This window comes from Idiotropiscis lumnitzeri, chromosome 1 (assembly GCF_059441095.1).
Source record: "Idiotropiscis lumnitzeri isolate Australia: NSW breed Sydney's pygmy pipehorse chromosome 1, RoL_Ilum_1.0, whole genome shotgun sequence".
Classification (NCBI taxonomy): domain Eukaryota; kingdom Metazoa; phylum Chordata; class Actinopteri; order Syngnathiformes; family Syngnathidae; genus Idiotropiscis; species Idiotropiscis lumnitzeri.
The window spans coordinates 35,096,316-35,119,887 of NC_142391.1; the positions used below are offsets into that span (position 1 = coordinate 35,096,316).

General features: G+C 40.9%; 2 protein-coding genes across 6 annotated transcripts in view; both read right to left on the reverse strand.

The window, feature by feature from the left end:
• Window positions 1–56: 56 nt before the first annotated feature.
• pik3ip1 (phosphoinositide-3-kinase interacting protein 1) lies at window positions 57–7,938 on the reverse strand. The gene is made up of 6 exons (XM_088297562.1): window positions 7,636–7,938; window positions 7,376–7,486; window positions 6,601–6,717; window positions 4,629–4,820; window positions 4,471–4,549; window positions 57–1,320 (listed from the first exon to the last, which is right to left on the reverse strand). Exons 1-6 carry the CDS (start codon window positions 7,736–7,738, stop codon window positions 1,104–1,106), a joined length of 819 nt encoding a protein of 272 aa, XP_088153688.1. The 5' UTR covers window positions 7,739–7,938; the 3' UTR covers window positions 57–1,103.
• Window positions 7,939–10,150: 2,212 nt separating this feature from the next.
• LOC148344422 (tRNA (32-2'-O)-methyltransferase regulator THADA) overlaps window positions 10,151–23,572 on the reverse strand; it is a 14,107-nt gene continuing 685 nt past the window's right edge. For 2 of the 5 annotated variants that reach the window (XM_088297574.1, XM_088297599.1), the window contains exons 4-31: window positions 23,556–23,572; window positions 22,493–22,641; window positions 22,288–22,410; window positions 21,708–21,828; window positions 21,400–21,545; window positions 21,222–21,318; window positions 21,009–21,145; window positions 20,260–20,457; window positions 19,471–20,188; window positions 18,952–19,104; window positions 18,643–18,752; window positions 18,409–18,569; window positions 17,592–17,725; window positions 17,360–17,515; window positions 17,130–17,284; window positions 16,920–17,057; window positions 15,745–15,849; window positions 15,422–15,622; window positions 15,184–15,334; window positions 14,862–15,108; window positions 14,488–14,724; window positions 14,207–14,411; window positions 13,759–13,947; window positions 13,275–13,507; window positions 13,039–13,197; window positions 12,693–12,956; window positions 12,422–12,618; window positions 10,151–12,104 (exon numbers count right to left, since the gene is read on the reverse strand). The exon at window positions 23,556–23,572 is cut by the window's right edge and continues 11 nt beyond it. In XM_088297574.1, coding sequence (XP_088153700.1) covers window positions 11,836–12,104; window positions 12,422–12,618; window positions 12,693–12,956; window positions 13,039–13,197; window positions 13,275–13,507; window positions 13,759–13,947; window positions 14,207–14,411; window positions 14,488–14,724; window positions 14,862–15,108; window positions 15,184–15,334; window positions 15,422–15,622; window positions 15,745–15,849; window positions 16,920–17,057; window positions 17,130–17,284; window positions 17,360–17,515; window positions 17,592–17,725; window positions 18,409–18,569; window positions 18,643–18,752; window positions 18,952–19,104; window positions 19,471–20,188; window positions 20,260–20,457; window positions 21,009–21,145; window positions 21,222–21,318; window positions 21,400–21,545; window positions 21,708–21,828; window positions 22,288–22,410; window positions 22,493–22,641; window positions 23,556–23,572 — 5,170 coding nt within the window. In that variant the 3' untranslated portion in view covers window positions 10,151–11,835. Of the gene's footprint in view, window positions 12,105–12,421; window positions 12,619–12,692; window positions 12,957–13,033; window positions 13,198–13,274; window positions 13,508–13,758; window positions 13,948–14,206; window positions 14,412–14,487; window positions 14,725–14,861; window positions 15,109–15,183; window positions 15,335–15,421; window positions 15,623–15,744; window positions 15,850–16,919; window positions 17,058–17,129; window positions 17,285–17,359; window positions 17,516–17,591; window positions 17,726–18,408; window positions 18,570–18,642; window positions 18,753–18,951; window positions 19,105–19,470; window positions 20,189–20,259; window positions 20,458–21,008; window positions 21,146–21,221; window positions 21,319–21,399; window positions 21,546–21,707; window positions 21,829–22,287; window positions 22,411–22,492; window positions 22,642–23,555 lie in introns of those variants that run through there. The other 3 variants (XM_088297591.1, XM_088297582.1, XM_088297607.1) reach the window with 3 other exon arrangements.

The following is a 23,572-nucleotide window of genomic DNA, read 5'->3' on the forward strand; positions in this document are numbered from 1 at the left end:
AGGGTTATTTGGAGTACTTGTTCAATCTGTATGAATTTCAACGAATGAAATTAAACGGCAGTTTTCACGTCTGTTTTTATTTCAGTCTCACTGAACAGCAAACACAAATACAAGCACTTAATTTCAATACAAATGCTGAAGTCTGTTATATGAAGACAATAAGTCAGCAAACAAAATAATTGAACAGCAGTATATTCAAAGACTCCAGTGACGCATCAGACTCGGTGTGTTGAAGAATAGTGTTCGGATGCCAACATTTGTAGGCACATGCATCTGGGAGAGAACATTAGTGGACTGTGTTTATATCACAAACAGCATGTGAGTAAAATGCCAGCAGGCCTCTGCAGCAACCGTGCGCTTACAAAGGCAGGACTTGGTGTTCCGCCGGTGCCTGCTTTGTGCACTGCGGGCAGTGTTATGTCATCCAGAGGACCAACTTAACTGCCTCTCATGCTTCCTGAGAGAAACATATTTCCTGTCACTCCTTAACCTGTGGAACTAAAGCACATCTTTCTCCCTCAAAGTACATTCCTAGATAAAGTACCATGCTAAGGCATTTCTGGATGGGGAAGTTGTTTTCTGTGGGCTTCTTTTCCCACTCACCCTGCCTTTGAGGCGGATGCTTATTTTTACACACATGCCCACCCTTTATACAAATCTATATACAGTATATTTATATACAGGATTCTCCCTCGGCACAGCCAGCGGGTGAAAGCATATGGCAGTTCATCACATATTCTTCAGTAGGGAGTCCACTTTCTCCACATGGTATGTACAAAACAAAAGGTTACGAATGATGCCCAGGCATCCTGTCAATGGCCTCATCTCACACTGTTATAACACTGACAGAGTCTCTGGTACTCCTAATACAGAGGGCAGACAACCAGCTTATTTTTTGGCAATCAAATATATCAAAATACATCTTAAATGGCTCCCTCTCCTTTACAAATATGTTCATATTTGTCTCATGTAGGCAAAAATACAAGGAAACGGTACGTGGCATCAGTCTTCAGGTCAAACTTCCTGACTTCATCCTGACTCCACAGAGGCATGGGGGTCATTTTGGTCCACTAGATTAGAAGAAAATATTCACAAATCCTGATTCACGCGCCAGGTGTACCCGCTTGCTGGCCAATGAGGGGGTCCGCACCCTCCGCCTCCTCCTGGACCGGGGTGATCTCGTGTTCTGCCGTCACTACAATGGTTTTCTCGTCAACCAGCTCGCACGTGGGGTTGGAGAAGGCTGACAGGGGGAGGGTGATTCTCTGCATCTCACGCTCATACACTCGCTGCTCGTGCTGCTTCTTCAGGTCTCGCCCCCTGCAAAAGCACACAAAGTGTCATCATTTCGGTTTGATCACTTTTAATGGCCACAAATTAAAACAAAATTATTTAAATATGTTAACATTTTTCTTAATTTGTCACTACTGTGTGGTTGTCGTTTTTCTATAAAGTACCGTGTTTTAGAGCAGAGGTATTCAATTAAAAGTCACAGAGGTCCACGACTTAAATTTCTTCCAATGAAAAGGTCCGAACCAAAGTCCAACTTCCCTTAATGTCTAGCCTATGTTCACATTTTTATATAGTTTCGATATTTAGTCATTTTCAACAGAGCGCACTTATATACTAAATATTTAGCAATGTTTCCATTAAACACCTTTGCCAGTCAAACAAATATAAGGCGTTTATTTCACATTCAAGAAAATGTGGCTCCAGGAATTTAAGGGTGCCACTTCCAGAAAAAACAGTAAAATATCTTCTGTAGAAATATATCAAGTGCTAAGCATTGAGTTAACATCTTTTACCTTTTTTTTTTTAAATCGAAGAGTTATCAGCCTAAAAAAAACGGAGAGCCTAATTATCCAAGGGAAACAGGTCAACATGTTGAGTACACAATCAATAAAAATGGCTGTCCTCATGAAAAACTAATTCAAAATGAGCTTTGACACCACCTTTTCTTTTGAATATTTTTTAACTTCTCTTAATGAGAAAAGTTAGTTTGTGTCTGCCCTGCCAGTGACTTAAATCTGGGTTGGAACGGAGTCAGGGCCATTGGGATTTGGTAGATTATTTCACACATCTTGGCTTTGTGTTTTTCTTTAAATAATGTTTGTGCAACCGCATTTATGCACTCCTTCACCTCTGAATGTTTTTTTTATGTTTCCCCAAAATCCATGATACTTTTAGTGAACATCTGTTTGCTTACCGCTGGGCTGTAAACGAAAATGTAAAAATCTGTTATACTGCACTCAAAGTTCGATGTTTTTGCGTGCGCTCACCTCAAACTTCAGCGGATAACTTTGCACAAAAGGGCGGTGCTTTGTTTCGTAGTGGCGCTTCGCAATGTTGCAACGGTTTCGGAGCATATGATGCACATTGGTTTTGAATCGGCTGCAGCCAGAACGAAACTAAATTTCTCCGTCCATTCATTTAAAACAACACGCATCGACCTTGCTAACTTTTTAGCACGGCATACTGTCAGCAGCACTCTCTTCCGGTCTGCTGCGCAATTGGCAGTGGATCGTAAACAAAAGATTTGATTGGCTCAAATCAGTGACGCCTTTTCCGTATTAACTAGAATTGCAGCTCCAACGTTTGCGAATGCGCCCTGAAAAAAATTCATCATAGATTGGTCATGGGTCCGGTCCAAACCATCTGTCGGTCCGGATTCGGACCGCGGTCCGCCATTTGGTGATGCCTGCTTTAGAGTGTAATTTTTCCCTATTAAAAATCATTAAAAATATTTGTTAGATTTTTTGGGGGGGAGGTTGGTACGGATTGATGGCATTTCCATTCATATTAATGGGGAAAGATGATTTGACATTTGAGTGTTTTGAATTATGAGAATGGTCACATCTCGTTGTTGCTATCTTGTCTGAATTTTTTATTTTTTTTGTAAGTGTATGTGAAGAACCATGAAGCAAAGTTGCTCCTTCAAAGTGGAATTTGCCTGGAGGACACAGATTGCCTGATACGTACATTAATTCTACTAGCAGTTGATCTGTGCTGTTTTTAATTGCAAACACTCCCGGCGTTGCTCAGGGCAATGTTATGTATATTGGCGAAAAAAAATAAAATTGTGCTCAACTTTTAAAGGGTTTCATTTAAATACTGTACAGCCCACGGCAGACGTGTTTATTTGTGAGCCACAGATAAACTGCTGTGACGTGCCTTGAGCGGAAACAGTGGCAGATGGTGAAAGGGACAAGCTGACATGACTCATCTATTTTGAGGCTGAGCCATTTTGCACTGATCGGGATCCAAACAAGACAACCGCAGTTGTACTCGACTTGTTTGTTCTCCATCCATTCCTTTTCCAACTAGTTGCCATTTTAAAAAGAGAAGAAGTAAACCTTGAACTGGTCACCAGCCAATTGCACATTATCCTCTTTCCTGAGAACGTGAAATTAAAAAGCTTATTTTTTTTTCCATTTCCTGCCATCCCCCTCAGCAAGTTCTATGTGGCATCGCGTGCACATGTGCAACAGCATAGACAATCAGGGTGGAATGTGCAATAACACATGATGCCCCGCAACGCACGCCGCCATTAAAGCTAGCTGACCAACGCAAAGCTTAAAGCTGGAAAAAAAAAATTCATTGTGCCTCTGTAACTTGAACTGATGCCTCTGGCAGTGAAGTACTAACATGGGCACACGCACACACAAATAAAATGTGTCACGATTCTTTCACCAAGAAAAAAAAGATTCTACCTTTTTCTGTTCTTTAGTGATCAGCAGCATAACGGTAGTTTTATAAAATGCAGTAATTTCTCCCCAAAGTGGGAGAAAATTAGTCTTGTGAAAAGAAACATATCAAGCAGGATATTGACTTTTTTTTTTTTTGTCGTCATGTCACATTTGACATCTGAACAGTGGTTTCATTTTACAAACCAGCTAAACAACATTTACAGGGTTCGCTCTCTTTTCTTGAAATGATTTCCCAGGACTTTCTCAAGACCTTTTCAAGAACCTTTCCGGGACTATTTTTATCTGTTACAGTACGAGTCAAGTTATCGAAACACTCACTAAAAAAATCCCCCCAAGCTTTGGAGAAGTGTTATTTTCTCAAATTCTATCTTATATTTTGTACTTTTAACCAGATTGCTTCAATGTTCCCAAATGCCTTGCTCAAAAACAAACAGCTGTGAATCAATTCTCAATTCCCCGGCCGGACACCCATTTTTATTTTTATAAACATAAGACATAGTTTCAGTTGGTCTTCATTATTTAAAAGGCATTTTCATTTTGTCAATGGAAATGTCATTTAAAATTAATTTTCATTAATTATAAGGACCTTGCTCTTTTCGTTACATTTTTCAACCTCTTCAAACAGTTTTGCTCTTTTATTTGTATTTTTTCAATTTTGTTTTTAAGTACAGATACTTCTACATTGAACTTAAGTACATAACGCAAATACTTTTGCCACCTCTCTCTTCTTATTCTTGCTTGATGCACTTGTTCATACACTGACCTTTTATAGAAGTAGCCAAACGTGATGCCCGCCCCAAGCACGATTATAACCGCCATCATGACGATGCCGAGGACGTAGCCTGAAAAAGACATCCACCAGACGGCAAGTTAGAGTCTATAAAAGTCATTGTGCATATTTTCAGAAGGCTTTATGCATACCAAGCATGCCCAGATCCTTTTTCTTTTTGGGTCCGGTGCGCACCCGCTGGCTGATTCCCATCACAGGCTGCACGGCGGCGGAATCTCCTGAAGATGGAGAGCGTGTCTTTGACGGGAGGTCAGTATCTGGGGAGGGTGTGGCGGCGGCGGTCTCGGCCGACTCCGGCTCCGGTGCCTTGGTGGAATCGAACTCTGGAGACACAACAAAGCAGCATCACTGTTAATGACTTTTAAAGCTTGGGGCTTTGCCAATGTATCATCACATTAGCCGAAGCAATCAGTCAGTCACGATTGCTTTCTAACATTGTTTCTGTCCATTATGAAAGGTACATCTCGTTAATATATGGAGACAGTTTAATGGGACTTATTGAATATGCGGTGTCAAATGCATTATCGATCAGCTACGGTGGAACCTCAGAAGTCCATCAATTTTCCATAACACTTGTCCTTATTAAGGTCGTGGGCAAGTTGGAGCCTAACCCACTTGACTTTTAGGAGAGAAGCAGGGTTCACCCCCGGACTGGTTGACAATTACTTACTGACATGTATAGCACTTTGTGTGCAGAAATTGTTGCTTTGAAGTGTTCTATAAATATAATTAATACTGCTGTATTAGTGTAGCGTAAGGGCTGATTGTGACATGTGTACAAATTGGGGTGACGTCGCCATAGGAACCAAAGTCCGCCTTAATTGAGTTCTCCCACATTCCACTAATTAAAAGTATTTTGCCTCATTTTCAAGTGGAAAGCATAAAGGAAGTTTAATATCTTTGGTATTTTATGAATGTGGGTTTGTGCTCCCCCGATAAGTTAATTTTTTGCAGCTACACTATAAAATGGATAATTCAGAGATTGTTTTTTTTTTTTTATGAGTTTTTACAGTATACCAACTATAATGCGCTCACATGTGGGAAAGGAGAGCTACTTTAGCCGGTGTACTTTTCTGAGATTTATCGAATACTTGGATAAGATGAAAACACACATTCTTTCTTAATGGTACATGCATATATGTATCAAAAACTGATACAATATTTACGGCATTATGTACACTTTTTATGCTTTCCATTGTATCTGAATACATTTACATGTGTTTAAAATAGGTGTTTTTACCTAAAAAGATTTTCACCTATTGTGATAAACTGCGGTTTTCCGTTGTATAATGCTTACTGAGAAACAAGGCAATTTGTGTACAACTGTATTCGATGGTTATTGTATATTATGTGTGATTTCTGGTTATTGATCCAATAACAAGACCCCTTGATGCCAGAGCTGAAAGGGTGTTGCGTTTCTGCGCTTGTATAGTTGCATGACAGCAAAACGTTTGTAAAAGGATCTCTTGGAAGAAAGCAGCAGTCATAAAAATGCCCGGCATGCTCATACGCTTATAAGCAACAGGAGGGTTGGCCTTCACTTCTGCGCTTTCAAATGTTCCCACATCATCCATTTCCTTTGCAAGCACAAGTCGGCTGTTTGCAAACTTGACTTTTGGAAGTGTGTGACATCATTAAGTGGAGCAGCCAATACGGTTCTGTCTCCAAGGTGAGAAGGACACCGTCTGCCAATGAGAGGCTGTGTAAGGCGTGGCAAAGGAAGAAAAAAAAAAACAAGTCTGGCAACTGAACTTTGAGACCCTGTGTTATTGTTCGTTTAAGACAGGAACGAAACGAAAAGCAAATTAGAGTTATTTATATAGTTATAATTAGGTTACACAAAGATTTAACCTGACCTATGATATTAATCTTGTTTTACTTTCACTTGTAATATTTGGGATGAGAACTAGTGCTCCAGCAAAGTTTTAAATCATGCTGCCTGGTGCTTAGCCGGACTGACAAAAAGAAATGTTTTGGGTGCCACACCAAAATTTTATCTTGCTTCTCCAGAAAATAACTCACTTCGCTTCAAGCAAGGTGTTTTTTTTTTGTAGGGAAATTGCCATGATTTCCAGTTCTCAAGGAAAGGAAGTCAAAAGTCACCTTGGCATGTCTCAATGGAACAGAACTGCTTCTGAACCGTTCCATCGGGGCTCGTAATGTAGCACCAAGGCCTCTCGGAGGAGTCCGGATTTCTGCAGTAATTGTGATCTCCCACACCTGCATCAAGAGGGAACAAAACAGCACATGTCTCTTACTGATGGTCTCATTCAAACACACACACACATGCACTTGTCCTGTTGTGGCTTCCCTGCGCTGGACTCATTAATCATTCACACAACTTGATCACACAACAAAGAGCAAGCCGCCATAGGGACAAAGACAAGAAGAAGCAGCTGCTGCCGTGCAAAGGGAGACCATTTAACACCATAAACACATTGTTAGGGAAAGTCATTTTTGCATTTATTCCATACCCATCTTAAGGTCCATTTATTAGTACATGCTCACTTCTATTAGTGACATTTAGGAGCAGGCTAGTAACGCAACTAGTATGCCAAAGTTGTCCGACTAGAGTTAAGAAATGTCCTACAGTAGTGGAGAAAAAAACGTGCTCTGACAGACTGAACATATAACTATTAAGACAGTTGTTAAGCTGCTATTGCATTCAATTGTCTTAATATGGAGGAAAAACGAGCATGCACTAGAACATGGACTAAGATGGCTATCAAGAATATTAAATATAAATGACCAAAAGGCGGTGCACTTTGCATTGTATACGATTGCTTTCAACCTTGGAAATGTGCATTAAAACACTTAAAGAATCAAATACAGTAATTCCATCTGATTTGTTTATCTAGCCACGTAAACATTAGTTTACCTGTGAGAGGATCATACTGTGTGGACGTGTTGGTCCAATTTTGACAAGTCAGGCCTGAGGACGAACTCTGCTTGTCTCCTCTGTAGCCCACTCCATTGGATTCAATGCACTCTGCGTCATAACAACATAGAAGAACAGACTGCTATTAAAACGGATGGGAAATAAGGTGTGTGAAAAGACTGAATTATACTGTACATTGATTTAAAAAAATTTAAATAACACTTTTTCAACACTATTAAAAAAAAGTGTCGGGTATTTACCTTTTTGGTCCGCATTTAAAGCGCTGCTGTCCACGAAGGCTGCGCTCAGGAAAACAACGTGCAAAGACAGCAACATCCTGCACGGATGAAGGATTGGATTCATTTCTCAATATCGGATTTTGTTTGCTTATTAAAAGAGAAAGAGCTTGCGCTGAGGGCAACAGACACACTGCTCCTCTCGATGAAAGTCTCAGCCCTTGTTTTTGCCAAGAAGACGAGCTCCCTTTCTTGGTAAACAGCCTCCGGCTGGAGGAGGAGCTACGTGAGGAGCAAGCAACAACAGCGGCAGAAGAAAAACACACCTCCAGGTCCTAAAGCCTTACGATATTTTAAATATGTTAATGCGACGGCCCCGACATACGCGGTTTCGAGGTTACAAAACGCGTGCAGTGAATGAATTAGTTTGCGCAGCGGAGTAACAAAATTTGACGTCACGTGGCACAAGAGAGCACGCTCTGTTGCCGCCAAACTTACTGTTGGCCATTTTATTGTTTTATTTTTACGGCTTAGAGCTGGGCTTCATATGATGTCAAATTTGACATTTCGAGGTTCGTATAGAAATGGAGTGCATTTTTTTTAAGTTCAGAAAATTGATGGATGTCTTCTACATATAGCATATACGTGTTCTTAAATGTCATTTCAGTGATATTTCGAGGTATTACTAAGGAAGCGTGTTGCATGTTTTTTTTAATATTTTCCTTTTTTTTTTTTAAATATTCTTTTTCTGTTTTTCGTGATTTTGGGGGGTTTTCAGAATAATTACTTTCTGTTTTTCTGAGGAAAATAATTCTGTTTTTCTGAATATTTTTTTGTTTTTCAGGATTTGTTTAAATTTTGAGGGAAAACATGAAAATAATTCTGAAATACAGAAAAAAAAGAGGAAAAAATAAAAACAAAAAACAAAGACCCATCCGTATATTACAAATGTTGTGATGTTTTATATTTATCGCCCAAAATATTTTTGCCATACAATATTTACTCTAAATGTGATATTTCTTTGTTATGAATTGAATGAACAATAATGAGCAAAGTCGTAAAATCATGTGGCAATGTTGTTGTTTTTTTTTTGTTTGTTTTTTTTTAAATCTGGTTGTTTTATACTCCATGCCTTTACCATAACCATTCCTTTACTATTGCGTTAGGTTTCAGTAGATTTCCGAAAGACAACTTGTGTATGCTTTAGCATTGAACGTTCGTCGTAAACCGAGCAACCCCAATACATGCACACGCGTACATGCACGAGCACGCGCCACAGTAGCATGCAGCCTGGGGAGTACAACCATGTCACTCAGGTAATCCCATCCGCACATCAACTACGTTATAACTGATTACTTTTCGTGTCTATACAACATAGCTACGATCTGACCCACATTGACTCATTTGCTTTCCATTTATAACCAGTCCTATCTGGCACTAAGTACGCGCTCATGTGTCCGTGTTCTTCCCCTCCAACTCACGAGGCCTGTTTTTCCACTCAGCCAGAAAGAGGACTCCGCAGAGGCCCAGATCTGGCAGCGTCTGTGCATATGTTCCCTTTCTTCGTCGGTGTGCATTGTTGGCAGTGCTCATAAAGAGAGCAGCCAAACTCGTGACACGCTCAGCGGTCTTCAGGCCACTCTTTAAAACAGAAGCCAGGCACATTTTTCGCCAACGACTTGTGCAAACACAGCAGCATCTGTATGCACTGCATTCTGCAGGCTGGGGTGGGAGGCTTGGGACTCTTTCCCAGCACGTGCAGAGGAAAAAACATCCCATCAACAAAAATGATGGAAGAGAACCCGTGGAAATAAAGTACACACCGATATAGCCTGCAAGTTCGACCTCAGACCTTCCACTGCTTCTGCCTTCAGTTAGTGATACTGTATGTATTTAGGGACACCTTAAGTGTCTACAAAGTAACTGAACAATGACAGCCTTATCCAAGTTTAAAGAATTGCAGAAATAACACCCGAGTCGCAACAGTTGCCTGACAATTCCAAAACAATTTGCAATTTAGAGCAATTCCACATGAACTCTGTAAGAGGAAGGATAAATTAAAGACACAATGGAAAACCACTCGCTCGTGTTCCCAGTCCAGATGGTAAACATGTGCTTCAATGTGTGCACACAAAAGCACCAAACTTGGCATTGTTCCATGTTGCCATAGTCGGCCTTTTAATTAAACAGGAAGCAGGCAAGGTTGCAGTAGTCAGAAAATCACTTTCAGTCAAGACGTTTTGCAATCTCAACTATACTTTTAAATTTCAAAACTACATATGCATAAACACAACCTGTTAGCTGAAGAATGAATCAGTGCGGCCTACTTGTTTTTCATGTCATTGAGAGACATGCAGCAAAGAACAGTTGAACCCGCACATTGCGTTCCCTTCTCCTTGCCCACTTGTGGAGCGAAGTTAAAGCCATCATTTTCAATTGTTCTTCGAATCAAACTAGTCATAAAAGAAATAACACATTCTTAAAAGTAATGACTCATTTTTATTGAACTCAAACAAAAATTCTGATTCACCACTATGCGTCATTGTCAGAAAATCTCATTTTATTTGAAAAAAAAAAAAAAGAACATGTCCCGTTTGTGTCTGTGAGTGAGTCATTTATCACACCCACCTCAAGAAGAAGCAGGAGGCAGTGTGATGATGTAAGACTGTCTCAGAGTGTGTGGGCTGTCAACAAGCGAGCGCTCACCCTCGGGTCAACTCAGAGCCAGTCCATCATTTTGCACTTTCATGTGGTTGGGAAAATGGACACTTATGCGGGCGCAAGGCCTCTAATGGTGCATATAAACAACACAGTATTCCCCGGCTTGGCACCGATGCACTGCATCCACTGAGGATGCTCATGCATTGCAAACAAACACAGGTATGCACACAACTAAACCTCCGTTAAGGCTAAGCACCAAGTTGAAGACTTTCATCAAAACTAAACACACAATCCATTGCACGGAGGAATTAAGAGTCAATATCACAATGAGGTGCCTTTTGTGGCATCTTGAAAATGTACCAAATAATGAAACTCTAAAGTCTTATTATAAGTAGCAAAAACGTGCACACATACTAGGACATTGAAAAGTTTATGACAATGCTTTTCCTTCATTTTATAATATTTTACAACGGATGGGCGAGGATCTTACTCAAGCACACTTTGTGTTAATTAGTGGTTACCAGTAAATGATGTACACTTTTTGACATGGTTTTATTGTCCACAAAGAGCTATTAGATAAAACAATTTGGATCATAATCATGTATTATTCTATTTGGATAACCATAACGAAGATTTTGCATGTGCCCCTGAAATTTCTGTCCACCCAGTCATTACGGGTAACTTTCACTTTAAGAAACCATCTGATGTTTTCAGCACCATTAATACATTGTTTGTTTCTTTGATGGAGCCCGAAACTGTGGATAGTTGCAAAGTAAAAACTTTAAAATAATTATTTTCATCATATTATGCGTGTTGAATGGTTTAGCATGTCCACTCCGTCATCGTAAAGTAGCAATTGACAGTAAAACCTCTCAGGAGTTAAGAATATATCGGTACATCTGCTTGCTTAATGAATCAGGTGGCTAAATGTCAACACGAACCAAAAATGTCCTACCCTACCAATTCTCAGCTATTTTGTTGAAAACCCCACTTAAGGTACTCACATTGTTTTGTGCGTTCTTTCTGAAATAACCTGGTTCGCCAAAAGCTGTTGCCAAAGCCCTGTCTAAAGAGCAAAGTAGCACAGTTGGAGTGAAGGAAGCACAGTACGTTGAAGTGATAATTCTCGACAGAGAGCTGCTTTTTATGTCAAGAAGCATTCACGTTTAGCCTGGGTTGTTAGCGGAAGAAGTTACAAGAGAGTCTTTGCGTCATGTGCATGAAAACACGCACTTCTGGTGCATTTGTTTCAAAATATAATCTGTCATCCATCCATTGAAAAGACATCTTGGGATATAAATATAATTTAAAAAATTCGCTGTAGATATGTTTTACACGTACTGGTACATTCCATTCTATGGGCATCAAAGATGGCTAGTGGTTAGCAGGTGTGGCTGACAGAGTGTGAGTGTGAACGCTTATTAGTTGTTTGAACCCGGCAATTGTCTGGTGACAAGTCCAGGGAGTACTCTACATCTTGCCAAAAGTCAGCTGGGGTAGGCTCCAGCTCAACCATGCACATTCAACTTTGAGAAGTACCTCAAACATCCCCACCAAATTTCATCAGCTATCTTTGCTGATTATTGAGCGACCGTGGTATGACGGCGTGACATCTCCAGCGAGAGCACATGCTAGAGAATGTCTCAAATGGACACCTTGCTCACTTAGATGACTGCTAACATCCTTTAAAGTCATCTGCAGGGCTGAAGGATCACAAAGGTGTCGCACACGGTCAAAAGTTTTGGAAAGCTGGAGAAGGAAGGTGGCTCTTGTTAGCAAGCCGCAAAGGGTTCTGTGAAACCGGGGGTCTGCGAGGAGTGGCAGCATCTCAGCTAGAAAGACAACATCAGAACTCTGAGTTAATGACAGAAAAAAATAATATACAATATAATAGTTTTGGATTTGTCCCAAAAATATATGGATGTTCTATATACGTTAATACTGACATATTAGGATTATCATTTGGAATGCTGGCATTGTGTTGAGTCATTCTAGGAAATATAGCAGCTCGACTACTACAGTTGTGTTGATGAAAATAAATACACACAATACAGTGACTTTTGAATGATAGAAAAAAATATTAAAACGTAATACATTTTAGAAGCAACTTGCCCACCACTGTTTCCATCTCGACACACAAATGTCCTACCTGGCTGCAGGGCTTCGCACAACGTGAGGTTGTCCAGCAGCAGAGCCGCGTTCTCCTCTGCCCATGTGCTGAAGCGCTGTGCCACCGCCGATGAGTCCTTTTCAGCCATAAGCAGCAGGTAAGGCAACACATGTGCAGACATCACTGAAGGCTCAGCAAACACATTGGCATCATCCTGCTCATAGAGACTTCCACACCTGAAGAAGACAACGTAACGGTCAACAACCTCCAATCAAGTCGATCCTGATGCCAAATCAGCGAAGCGACCCACCTACTGTCTGCGATTTCACTTAGCACAGATCTCAGGTCCGAGTGGGGCACATGGCACAGAAGCACTTCCAGTATACCCGGTGTGTCCCAGCACTCCTCCAGCAAGAAATCCAGCAGAAGCGGTACAGCCAGGTTGACCTGAATGAGGTAGACGCTTCTCTGGGCTCCTCCTCTGGTGTGACGCAGCCTGGAGATGAAGCAGGCTGTTTTCGCCCTCACCAGTTGGCTTTGGTCCTGGAGCAAGTACAGGCTTGTGCTCAGCAAGCTGCATGGGAAAAAATTAACATTTGCTTTAAAGCAGCATTAAAGCATGAGTAAAAGACTGTGTGAGCATCATCTCACAGTACTTGATCATGACAGTTGGAGGAATGAGATTGTGGCTCATTAGGGGAAGGCCAGCCACACACAGCGCCTCGGCACAAGATATCCTCAGAACTTCAGCCGCATCGGGGGACCGAAGAGACTTCATTACACCACACCACCGCTGGATTAAAGAATTCTGAGAACTTTTTTATTTGAAGATAGGAGAACAAGGTCAGAGCTAAGCGGGGAGACTAAGAAATGTGTAAAACTGGATTCTAACCACTGGGCAAGCAGGAGGCTTGCACCATGAAGCGCCTGGGACAAGAACTCCGACCAGCCTCTCTGATCCTCAAGGTCCCTCAATAACAAATCCAGACACTCCAGAAGAAGAGATTCCTCAAGTAGGACAGGTGGTGGGTGAGAATCCCCCGAAGCCATCACTGCTACAAAGGCTGCAAGGTGGGCCCTGCGGTACTCCTCATTTGGGCTCAACAGTGCCTCCCTCAAAGTGGACTGCAATTAAAGAGCACTGAAATAAATCACATTTCATCTTCTCATATATGCTTTACATTTCTTCATGTGTAAATATATATCTACACTTGAAATAATGCAAGTGATAAAGCAAACTGTAAAACCATTTATTTCAAGTAGACTATATGGGGAACTTTTTTATACACAAATCTTGTTCTCAAAATGCAGTTAAATCAAGGCGGAACTCCTAATGTGCATGACAGCTTTTTAAAGGTTTTTAGCTTGTAACTCACCTGCAGCACACTCTGGATCAATTCTTTCAAATGGGTGTTCAGGGAAGCATGGTCCTCCACCACCCACGTGATCAACGCCAGACTCAAATCACAGCTCGCAGTACTAAAAGTCTCTAAGAGGTCACGCGCCCACTTGGGGTCGGTACAGAGTAACTGAATGGCTCGTTGATGGAAGGAAGACAAGCCAACCTGAAATGAGGGAAATAGCTGTAAGTGTCGCTGAAAAATGGACACTGTTTATGTAAACTCTGCTGTATAACAAATCCTAACTTTTTTTTAATGGGTCCTTTTTTGTATCTGGTAAAGAATTTATGTAATTTTGACAGTACAGTCGACCCTCGCATACTTTCTGTTCAGCACCCGCGGATTCGCAAATTGACCAGGTTTTGCAGTTCAAATGCAATGCATCATAATGTGTTGAAAAAAACGTCACGGCAGTATCACATACCTGTAGCCCCAGCTGGGGTGTACGGAGCTCACGTATGAGAAGGTCAAAGAGCTTTGAGAGGAAAGTCTCGCAGCAAAATTTTCTTAGTGACTCCACAACGGCAATATATGCGGCTCTCACCAGCGGGCAGCGCTGAGCATCTGTGCCAAGCCACATTGATGCCTCCACAGCACTCACCGCTGCATAAAACTCGGCTGCAGGCACACTGCGAAGACAGATGAGCCAGGATGTCAAAGCCTGAAGGCTGTGGTGAATGAATAAGCCTAAGTTTCATGACTCACCAGTCTTTGACAAGGGTTTTGTCCAGGAGAGCTTTAATGTGCAGCAGTTGCCCGTGAAGCCAGTTGTGACAGCAGCGCTCCGGTGTGCGGGGCAACCGGGCCGCCAGACTGATGAGGATGTTCATGTACTCTGAGGGTGGAGTCATGGCGACCAGTGCCTTGGAGGTCATCACTCTCACACTGTAAATAGGACTGGCAGCAAGCTGGAGTAAAGGAGGTAGGAAGTCTGCCAAGGTTCTGAACACATAAAATGAGAAGGAAACAGTCATGTTTAAGGTTTTTCATTACCTAATTCAAACTCAGCTCGTGAGTGAAGTCAAAAACAACACTATTTAAAACTTTTGATGTTTTGATGTTGACTCATATAACCTTACTTGGTTGAATCCTGGACTCCAGGCTGCAGGTGGGATAAAAGCGTAAGAATCGGGTAGAGTGATGGCTGAAGGCGGAGCCTGGCCTCCACAGGTGGACACTGAAGGTCACCAGTTGCCTCTCGGAGCTCCTCAAGGAGAAAGGGTTGGAGTGCGGTATAGTGATGGAAGAAAGCGTGGGGCGACATGCCACATTTGGTCCCACCCTCACTACTGGGCCTTTGACCGAGCATCCGTGAGCAAAGAGAACCTGGTGAACACATTTCACATGAGCAGATGACAATCACCCATCATCCAGGTCAAGAATAATGTGATTGTGTCCTACTATAAAGCTGCAGGGCTGCATTCCTCATGGCCCAGCAGGGAGAACTGAGCAGAGTGAGGGCCAAAATAGCTACACTTGGCGCAAACTGAAGAATGGCGACACCCAGGCCAGACCCACGTACCAGAGCTTGCAGTGTGTGAACTGCACAAACCTGTGATGGACAAATGGAGTGTTACACACATATGAACACATTCAGATCCCACAAATCATTTGGCTTTGCAGCATTTTTGCACTGCACCTGTGGGAGGTCCAGTGTCTGGTCCCAGTTCTCAGGAAGCGGGATAGTAGCTGTATTTAGTAAGGTTTGCATGCTATGTGATAAGAGTGGCCGTGCTTTACAGGCCTCCTCTGCAGACACAACACACAGGATGAGCATCGGTAATCCTGCAGCCCGGCGTGTTATAGAGGTACAACTAGGAGACTGCACAACAAGTAATGCCTGAGGACATTACGGAGAGAGAGATGGAGAGAAAGGGGGAGATAGAGAGACACATTCCATGTGTAAGCAAACATCTACATTTATGCACACAACATAAATGTAAGAATGTGAAAACAGTTTACTTGGTGGAGCATGTGAGATGGTATGTCTCTGAGCTCAGATTCACTGCTGCTGAGTAGAGCTGAACAGTATCTGGTGAGGCCCACACAACAACCCTCTACTGACCCCTAGTGAGGAAAGAGCAGATTTGTTATTGAAAATCACGAGTATTTTAAAAATGTAAAAAAAATAAAATAAAAATCACATTTCAAAATTCATTGCAGGTCACTGAAAGGAGGGACTTGCTTCCTGGGACTAAAAAAAATAAAAATTTGAGCTAAAATTTTTGGTGTCTTGTCGCTTTCGAATGACATATTTTTTTCTAGATAATGAAGTTTGTGATAACAAAGTAATTTCACTTTATTGTGAGGCCACACATGTTCTCCTTTTCCACAATTCATGTTTGATTATGTTTTAGCGCAGGGGTCACCAACGAGGTCCACGAGGATATCAGGTAATCCCCAAAAACCACATGAGTAGCCCACGAGCCTGTTCTAAAAATAGCTCACCAGTTATGGGATATCATGATTTCCTATTTATATTGTAAAATTGCGCACTTGAAAATGTGAACATTTGCAGAGATACAATAAGTAGAAACTATTGTGATTTTTCAACATAGTAAACATTCAGGCATCTATCTGTAAGCGCTAAATCATTTATACCCAGGCCAACTTTTGAGATAAAGGAATTTTAGATTTTGACAAAAGAGTTCCAAGTCCAAAGCTATTCAAATGCTTTATCAACACATTTTATTAGAATATTGTAGATTACGCCAGATGTAACGATCCTTTAGAATCATTTAAATTGTTGAATAGCATCAGTAAAACAAAAAAAAAACTTTAGATGAAATAAATACAGCGAAAATGTTTTCAGTCTCCAAATATTTTTTTTTATGTTTTTCATGGAAAAATACATATTGTACATCACTTTTAGTAAAACTCTAGACATGATAGGGATCTTTTAGGCTTGAGTACGTAATACCAAATGATTGCACCTCAATGTAAATGAATTATGAATTGATTATCAAAATGTTTGCAACATTTCAAAAGATGCTTTTGTTTGGACAGTAAGATTGTGTTGAGAATTTCATGGCCCCAGTGAAAACAATTACGATACAATGTTGGAATTAAATAATTTGGTTGCAACTGTGGAAGAGAACATGATAGAACACGAGGATTCGACAAACACTTGAACCTACCCAGTGACGGCATTTGAGGAGAATATTTCTAAAAATATCCGATGCTGTTTCTAGTTGTTGCTTTGTTAGGAAGCATGTGTCAGGCTTGGATTCAGAGAGAATTCTCTCCACGAGAGATCCTAAAAGGATCCCTGTTTCCTAAAGAGAAAGACAGATGAGTATTTAATACAAGTATTAAAATGTAAAATTACCTAGAGTTTGTGTTGGAACCTTAAGTGTCACCCAGCAGCAGGTGAGAACAAGACTGTGTTCTTCCGACAACAAGACACACTCCTCTCCGCCATCTGTTTGGTCACATTCGCCAGATGTGTCAGCTATCAGAGAGCTGATGGCGTTTCCCATATCACAGAAAGAAGGAGGAGCATCTAAGGAAGAAATCATTTCAGAAAGTGCAGAGTGCCTTATCCTTTAAATTAAACTCAAAACAAGACTTTTAATACCACTTTCGGTGTCCTGGTGTCCGTGCAGTACGCCGAGCAGGAGCAGCGAAATGTTCTTCAGCAGGCTCAGCAGATCAGTGGTCAGTGTTGGACCAAGTGCATCACAGATTCTACATGTGTCCTCCAACAAACATTTCTGTAAGGCGCTCAGAACACCTATCGTGACAGAGGGAAGGAAAAGAAAATGTGAAAAACTAATGGAAAGGTGTCCAACGTTTACAACGAGACTCACCATGCATAGGCTTGGTTCTGGCAGAAAGCATTACATCGGCCTTGGCTGTGAGGTAGTGATCCTCAAGCTCCTTTACTAGGAATCTCACAAAGCTGAAGTCGCTGTTTAATTTGCATTCAGTCAGGCGTTGTCCTCTAAAAAAGAAAACGGTGGATAGGTACCAACCAAGTATCTAAATGACTGTACACATTCTGAGAGAGGCATACACACTCATGGGCCACAACATTAGGTCCACCTGCGCCAGCTCATGACATCCAGAACAAGATATTTGAAAATACGCTGCACACATTCAGACTGGTATTTATTTAAAAATGTATAACATTGTGGTTGAAATTTGTCCAATTCCAATCAAATGTATTTACATAGACAATCACAAAAGAGTCTAAAAGGGCTTTATGGGCCCACAATTGACACATACTAAAGAAATCCCCTGATCTCAACTCCCCCAAAAGAAGGGAAGGGAAAACTCAAAAACCCCATATGTGGTAAAAAGAAGACAGCTTGAGAAGAGACAACCTTCAAGGATGATCAGGCTGCGATAGCTGTGCAACATTTAACACATAGTGTTGCGCTATATAATGTTAATGAGAACAGCGAGAAAGTCCATTTAATAAGATCCGTACAGAGAGATTTTGTCAAGATCTTAGAAATGATAATGCTGCTACAACCACAGTAAGAAACATTGCTATTTGAATACATTCTGGACTGTCTTGAAAGAAGATGGATGGATCCAGGCAGAATTTTGAAACCTGTCCTGCGTTGGACGCCATTATACAGAGCAGGTCTACATAACAACGGCCTGTGTTGTTTGACTTACTTGTGATGGAGGACCTTCATCATCAGCGCCCCCATCTGAGCCTCCTGGACCCGAGGACTGCACAGAAGCTGCTTGGCACGAACGAACAAAGTCGCAGCGATATCGGCAGGCAGAACGGTAGGGAAGAATCTCACCAATAATGCAGCGGAAAGTTCGCGAATCTGAAAAAGTAAACATTTCATTTCTTGTCCGAAACTGAGGAACAGTAAACAAATGAGGCTTGGGCAGCTCTACTTCATTGGTGGAATCTCCCAAACAGCTGATGAGAACAAGCAGTTTTTCTCTGGAGAAGAAGTCCCAGTCTCCCCTCGACCTGGCACAGGTAACGAGAGATCCCATGTTCACTGGAGAAAACAAATCAAGGGGCCAGAATTATAAAACACTGCTATAGGGATGAGACCATTCAGTGTTTACCAAATAAAATGTCTAATAAAATTATTACTGTTGAAAATTTTAATAATTATTACTTTGTACGTTTGTTGTGCGCACAGTATCTTTCATCCGAAGCTAAAGAGCGAGTCACATCACACTGCCCATACTGACCGGGTGGTTGTCCCTTCCTCTTGTCAGGGCTCCATGTGTCAGTGCAGGTCTCCAGCAGTGCAGACAGTAAGAGTAAGACAGTTTTCTTCCTCTGGTAACTGTGATCTGGTGTCAAATTGCAGCATACCAATTGGCACAACCAATCCACAAAACCTATGACAAATATAAACAAACAAAAAAAATTAACAGAAGGGATATATTATAAGCATACACCGATCATTTAATTAGGGTGACCAGTACCAATACAATGAAAGAGTTGCATTAAAATACTTTTAAATCGGTGATACATTAATTTCAGCTCGCCAAGACTTGCAGGAATTTAACAGATATCTATTTGACTTCCTATTACAAATTAAATTAATTGATATCATTAAATACATTTTACTTCCAACTAAGAAAAAAAAACATTATGTTTCAATTAAAAAAAAAAACATCTTCGTAATAATGAGGCTTTAGACAGCTCTGTAAATAATATTGATGGCTTACAAAGCATCATCTTACAAACAACAAACACCTCACCGATTCCCAGGGCTAATATTTCCTGTGAGCTTCCCATGTGGCTGGTATCCCCCTTGCCCTTTTGTTGTTTGATGTGCGCCAAGCAGCCATCTCTGATCCGAACCAAAAATTTCCTCACCGCTGCATGAAAATGTTGTCGAAAAAGCGAGGACTCCGAGTTTAAGTTCTGAGGAATGAAGGTTTTCATTATTGACAGTTCTTCTGGTGTTGGAATCTCTTTGGTCTTGGGGCTGCAACACAGTAGGTTGAGAGCAGCAAGTCGAACTTTATCATCTGCAGAGCCCAGGGCGAGTTGGAGCATTTTCAGGGTAGAGCTCCCCTGTAGAACCCAGGGAGAGCTCCCAGTCACAGCCCGGTAACTACTCATGATGAATGCCCAGGCACAAAGGTGGTCTGGTGAGAACGGGTCCAAGGAGGCCAGCAGAGGCTCCACAGCAGAGGGGAAAATTTGGAAGGTGCAGGGGAGTAAGTGTGTTGAGCTGTTGCTTTGAAGAATTACAGCATGTGAGGTCAGTGCCTCAAGAAGGACCGGAAGCCACCGTTCTGCCCACTTATTGCCCATATCGGACTCTGAAACCGACTTTGAAGTGTCACCACTAAGCTCTCTTCTCTGCTGCTGGATCAGGCACTTATAAAGTTCTGACCCACATGGAGACAGGTGATCGTTTGACATGCACTTCAAGAGGTGGCTTGGCATTTCAGCATAGTGATCCAGCACCTGTTTGAAGAAAAAATGTTGTGGAGTGAACAACAGTGCAACTATTACAGTGCAAAAGCATTCATGCTCACCATGTCAGTCCCCAAATACGGAAGTAGAGCACAGAGGCGATGGTACTTGGCTTTGGATTCCCATGGGAGTTGGATAATTCGATGTAGTAGTGTCAAAAAAAGAGGCTTCTTAGTGTCACCAAACTGCTTGCAGTCCATGTCATAGAGGTCCAACAGCAAGCCAAAAGTAACACGGGCACAGTCGGAAACGCCTTCCACCTATCAGTGCACATGAAGACAAGTGTTTTTTAAAAAAAATAAATAAATAAATAAAAAATAAATCATATATTACACTTCTTAATGTGTGTTCCCAGACACAATTCTTCATCAATGAATCCTTCAATGGAAGTTGGATTAGAATTAGATTTTTTGAGGTGCTGCTTGGGGTAAAAAGTTTGAGAAGGTGGGTATAACCCCAATATAGATTAGATTCGACTGTATTTCCATATGATGCACTTCATTTCTACACCAGCATAAATTTGACTACCGTTATAAACATTTTGCTCAAATAATAGCTCTGTGCTAGAGTCAAACAAAACTGAGCATTAATACAGTTGATACAGTTCTTTTTTTATTTTGCAGGAGTCCCTAATGTTATGACCAGTGACTGTGTGTGACTATGTGCAGTGACTAGTGAATATGTATGCAAATTTTTTTCTAATAAGCACATCACACTAGCATTGACTTAAAAAATATTAATCTCCTCACTAAAATCAAATTTGGACATTACAAACAATATAAAATTATACCAATAAAGCAGTTGAACTTACTGGACTTTCAGCACTGGTCCAAATAATGGAAATAAGCTTTTGCCGCAGGTTGCTACCGTCAGGGAGAAAACGACCACCCGTCATCTTCCAGATATCAGGCATACATTCTTTGACCTTCTTCAGCCACAGTATGAACACTGCAACCACATGTCATATTTGAACAGGTGATTTTTGCATTGGACCATGGAAATAAAATGTCTTGATATGACTCACCCTCAAAAGCAAGGTAGTGGCAATTCAGCTTCTCCTCACACAAATCATAAAGCAGAGGAAACAAAGCATCCAGCAGTAAGCTGCCCTGCAAAGACAACTAATCGTCATTTGGTAAATTAAAAAAAAAAAATCAACATGTCTCTCAGTTTATGTCAATGATGCTGGCCTACATATTTACCTCTGAACCCTCTGCACAGGAACCGAGCAATATGCGAGGTTGACAGCAGGTCAGGAGGCCCCTGCACATTGCCAGCTGACCCATTCCACCCAGAAATGTGGGGCAACACTGCGTCTGAAGGGCCCCCACAGTCAGCAGCCATGGTTCTTGAGAAACAAAACTTTGTTAGACGCCTCTGAACAGTAGAATGCAAGAATAGAATTTGAAGTTGAGATTCATACAAAAAATAAAAATGAAATAGGAGTGAATTTTACACCACGACACAACTTGTCCCAAAAAAAGTATTTGGCTGCATGCATTCACTGTACCTGAATGTGAGCTCTGTAAAACACCCCAGGCAGCAGCTACACCTGCGCTGTTCTCTGATGCCGTGCTGATGAGCATGGCCACGGCGGTCCCCGCCAAAAGACGAGTGTCTCGGTTGCTGCTCTGTGGGACATAAAAGACTAGGATGGAAGAAGAGGAACCAGCGCATCAACTGAACCGATCATTAGTTTTCACTTGTCCCAATTTGATTTGTTTTGATAGCGCATGACTGTGTGGGTCAGTGTTCATTGCTGTATTAAATCATTTTACTGACACCCAGAGAAGTATTAATTAACAATACAGTTATTACTGTGATGTGACTCCTAAAACGCTACAAACTACAAAGACAATAATTACAACATAATATTTCGAAGATATTATTTATTAAATTTCATATCAATTTTTTACCAATTATTTCATCTTGAATTAATTTAATTGATATATTTATTTCAATTATTTGTTCCATCTTGTTGTACACTGAGTACAATAACAATAAAGGCCATTCTGATTCTGATAAAGAATTTCACAAAACTATGTGTATGGTTTAAGGATAGGCCAAGGAAGTAGACATTCATAACAAACCTGTCCAAAGATTATTTCAATGAGAGCCTGCAAGATTTTCTTCACGGCTGGGCTCCTCTCATTTTTGTCCCATATTGCAAAAGACACCTCTCTAGACAACAGCTGAAATATCTGGAGGCAAACCTGTGGAGATCACATATTGGGGACAGGCTGACAAGCTGTGATTGAGGTCATGGATTGTGTAAATTTTCTAAAGTGGGCTAACCTTAACAGCCATGTAACATAGCTGCCCATCTCGCAAGGACTCTTGTTGCAGTATAGATGGGAAAAACTTGGCCAATTTGTCTAGGAATGAAGGCCAGAGTTCCCGCCACACGTCACGGCCCACAGAGCTAATCTCCAGGAACATACAAGCTAAAGGTGTAATAAAAGAAAACATGACCACTTGTTCATTTTAATGAGAGACAAGAATGATTTCAATTATTCTGTCTCTACAAAGATATTGATAATAATGTTCATCTTTAGTTTGAGTGACTACATTAAAAAAATCTCAAAGTATGACGCAATGCAGTTTTCAGTGATAGGAAGGACCAAAGTACAAAATATTTCATTGCAGTGCACAGGTACCTGAACTTGACTTGTGTATTTTTCAGACAAATTTCTATTTCTAATCCCCACATCTGAAAAAAGATACCTATACTTTCTAGTGGCTGTTTTGTCCTAATTGTTTTGTTACCGTTTTCAAATTTGGCAGATGATGACACGACAAATCTTTGCCCTTGGTGGAAAAAGCAGGGAAGGCAGCAACGTGGAGGAAGATAAAGAAAGATTTGTAGCAATTAGAGAATCTTGTGCCAATCTAAAAAAAATACCATCCACGTGTGCATTTTTTGTTGATTTTGTGTACCCATAGCAACGCTACTGGATGTATTGTTTTCATACCATGACTTTGATTTTTTTTTTTAAAGTACAAGCATTATGCAAGTCAATAAAAGGGAAACTATTTTGTATGTAGATTTTTTTCTTTTTGTAGAGCAATTATCTAAATAGGTATTGCATATAATTTAAAGTCAGAAGTCACATTTACATTTGTGCCTAAATACATTTGAAAATCTGTACTTTTTTCAGTTTTACAAAAAAAACTTACTAAACTTTTGTGTTACCTGTCTTTTATTTACTCAATTATCTGTATCTTCTACATCACCGCAAACTACAATAAAAACACATTGATAACATTGAACATCATAATGAATTATGTTGTTTATGATCATGTTTATGCACATGTACCGCTACTACTACTTGTAAGATGCCAGGAAACAAACACAAACCTCGCTGAAGATCATCA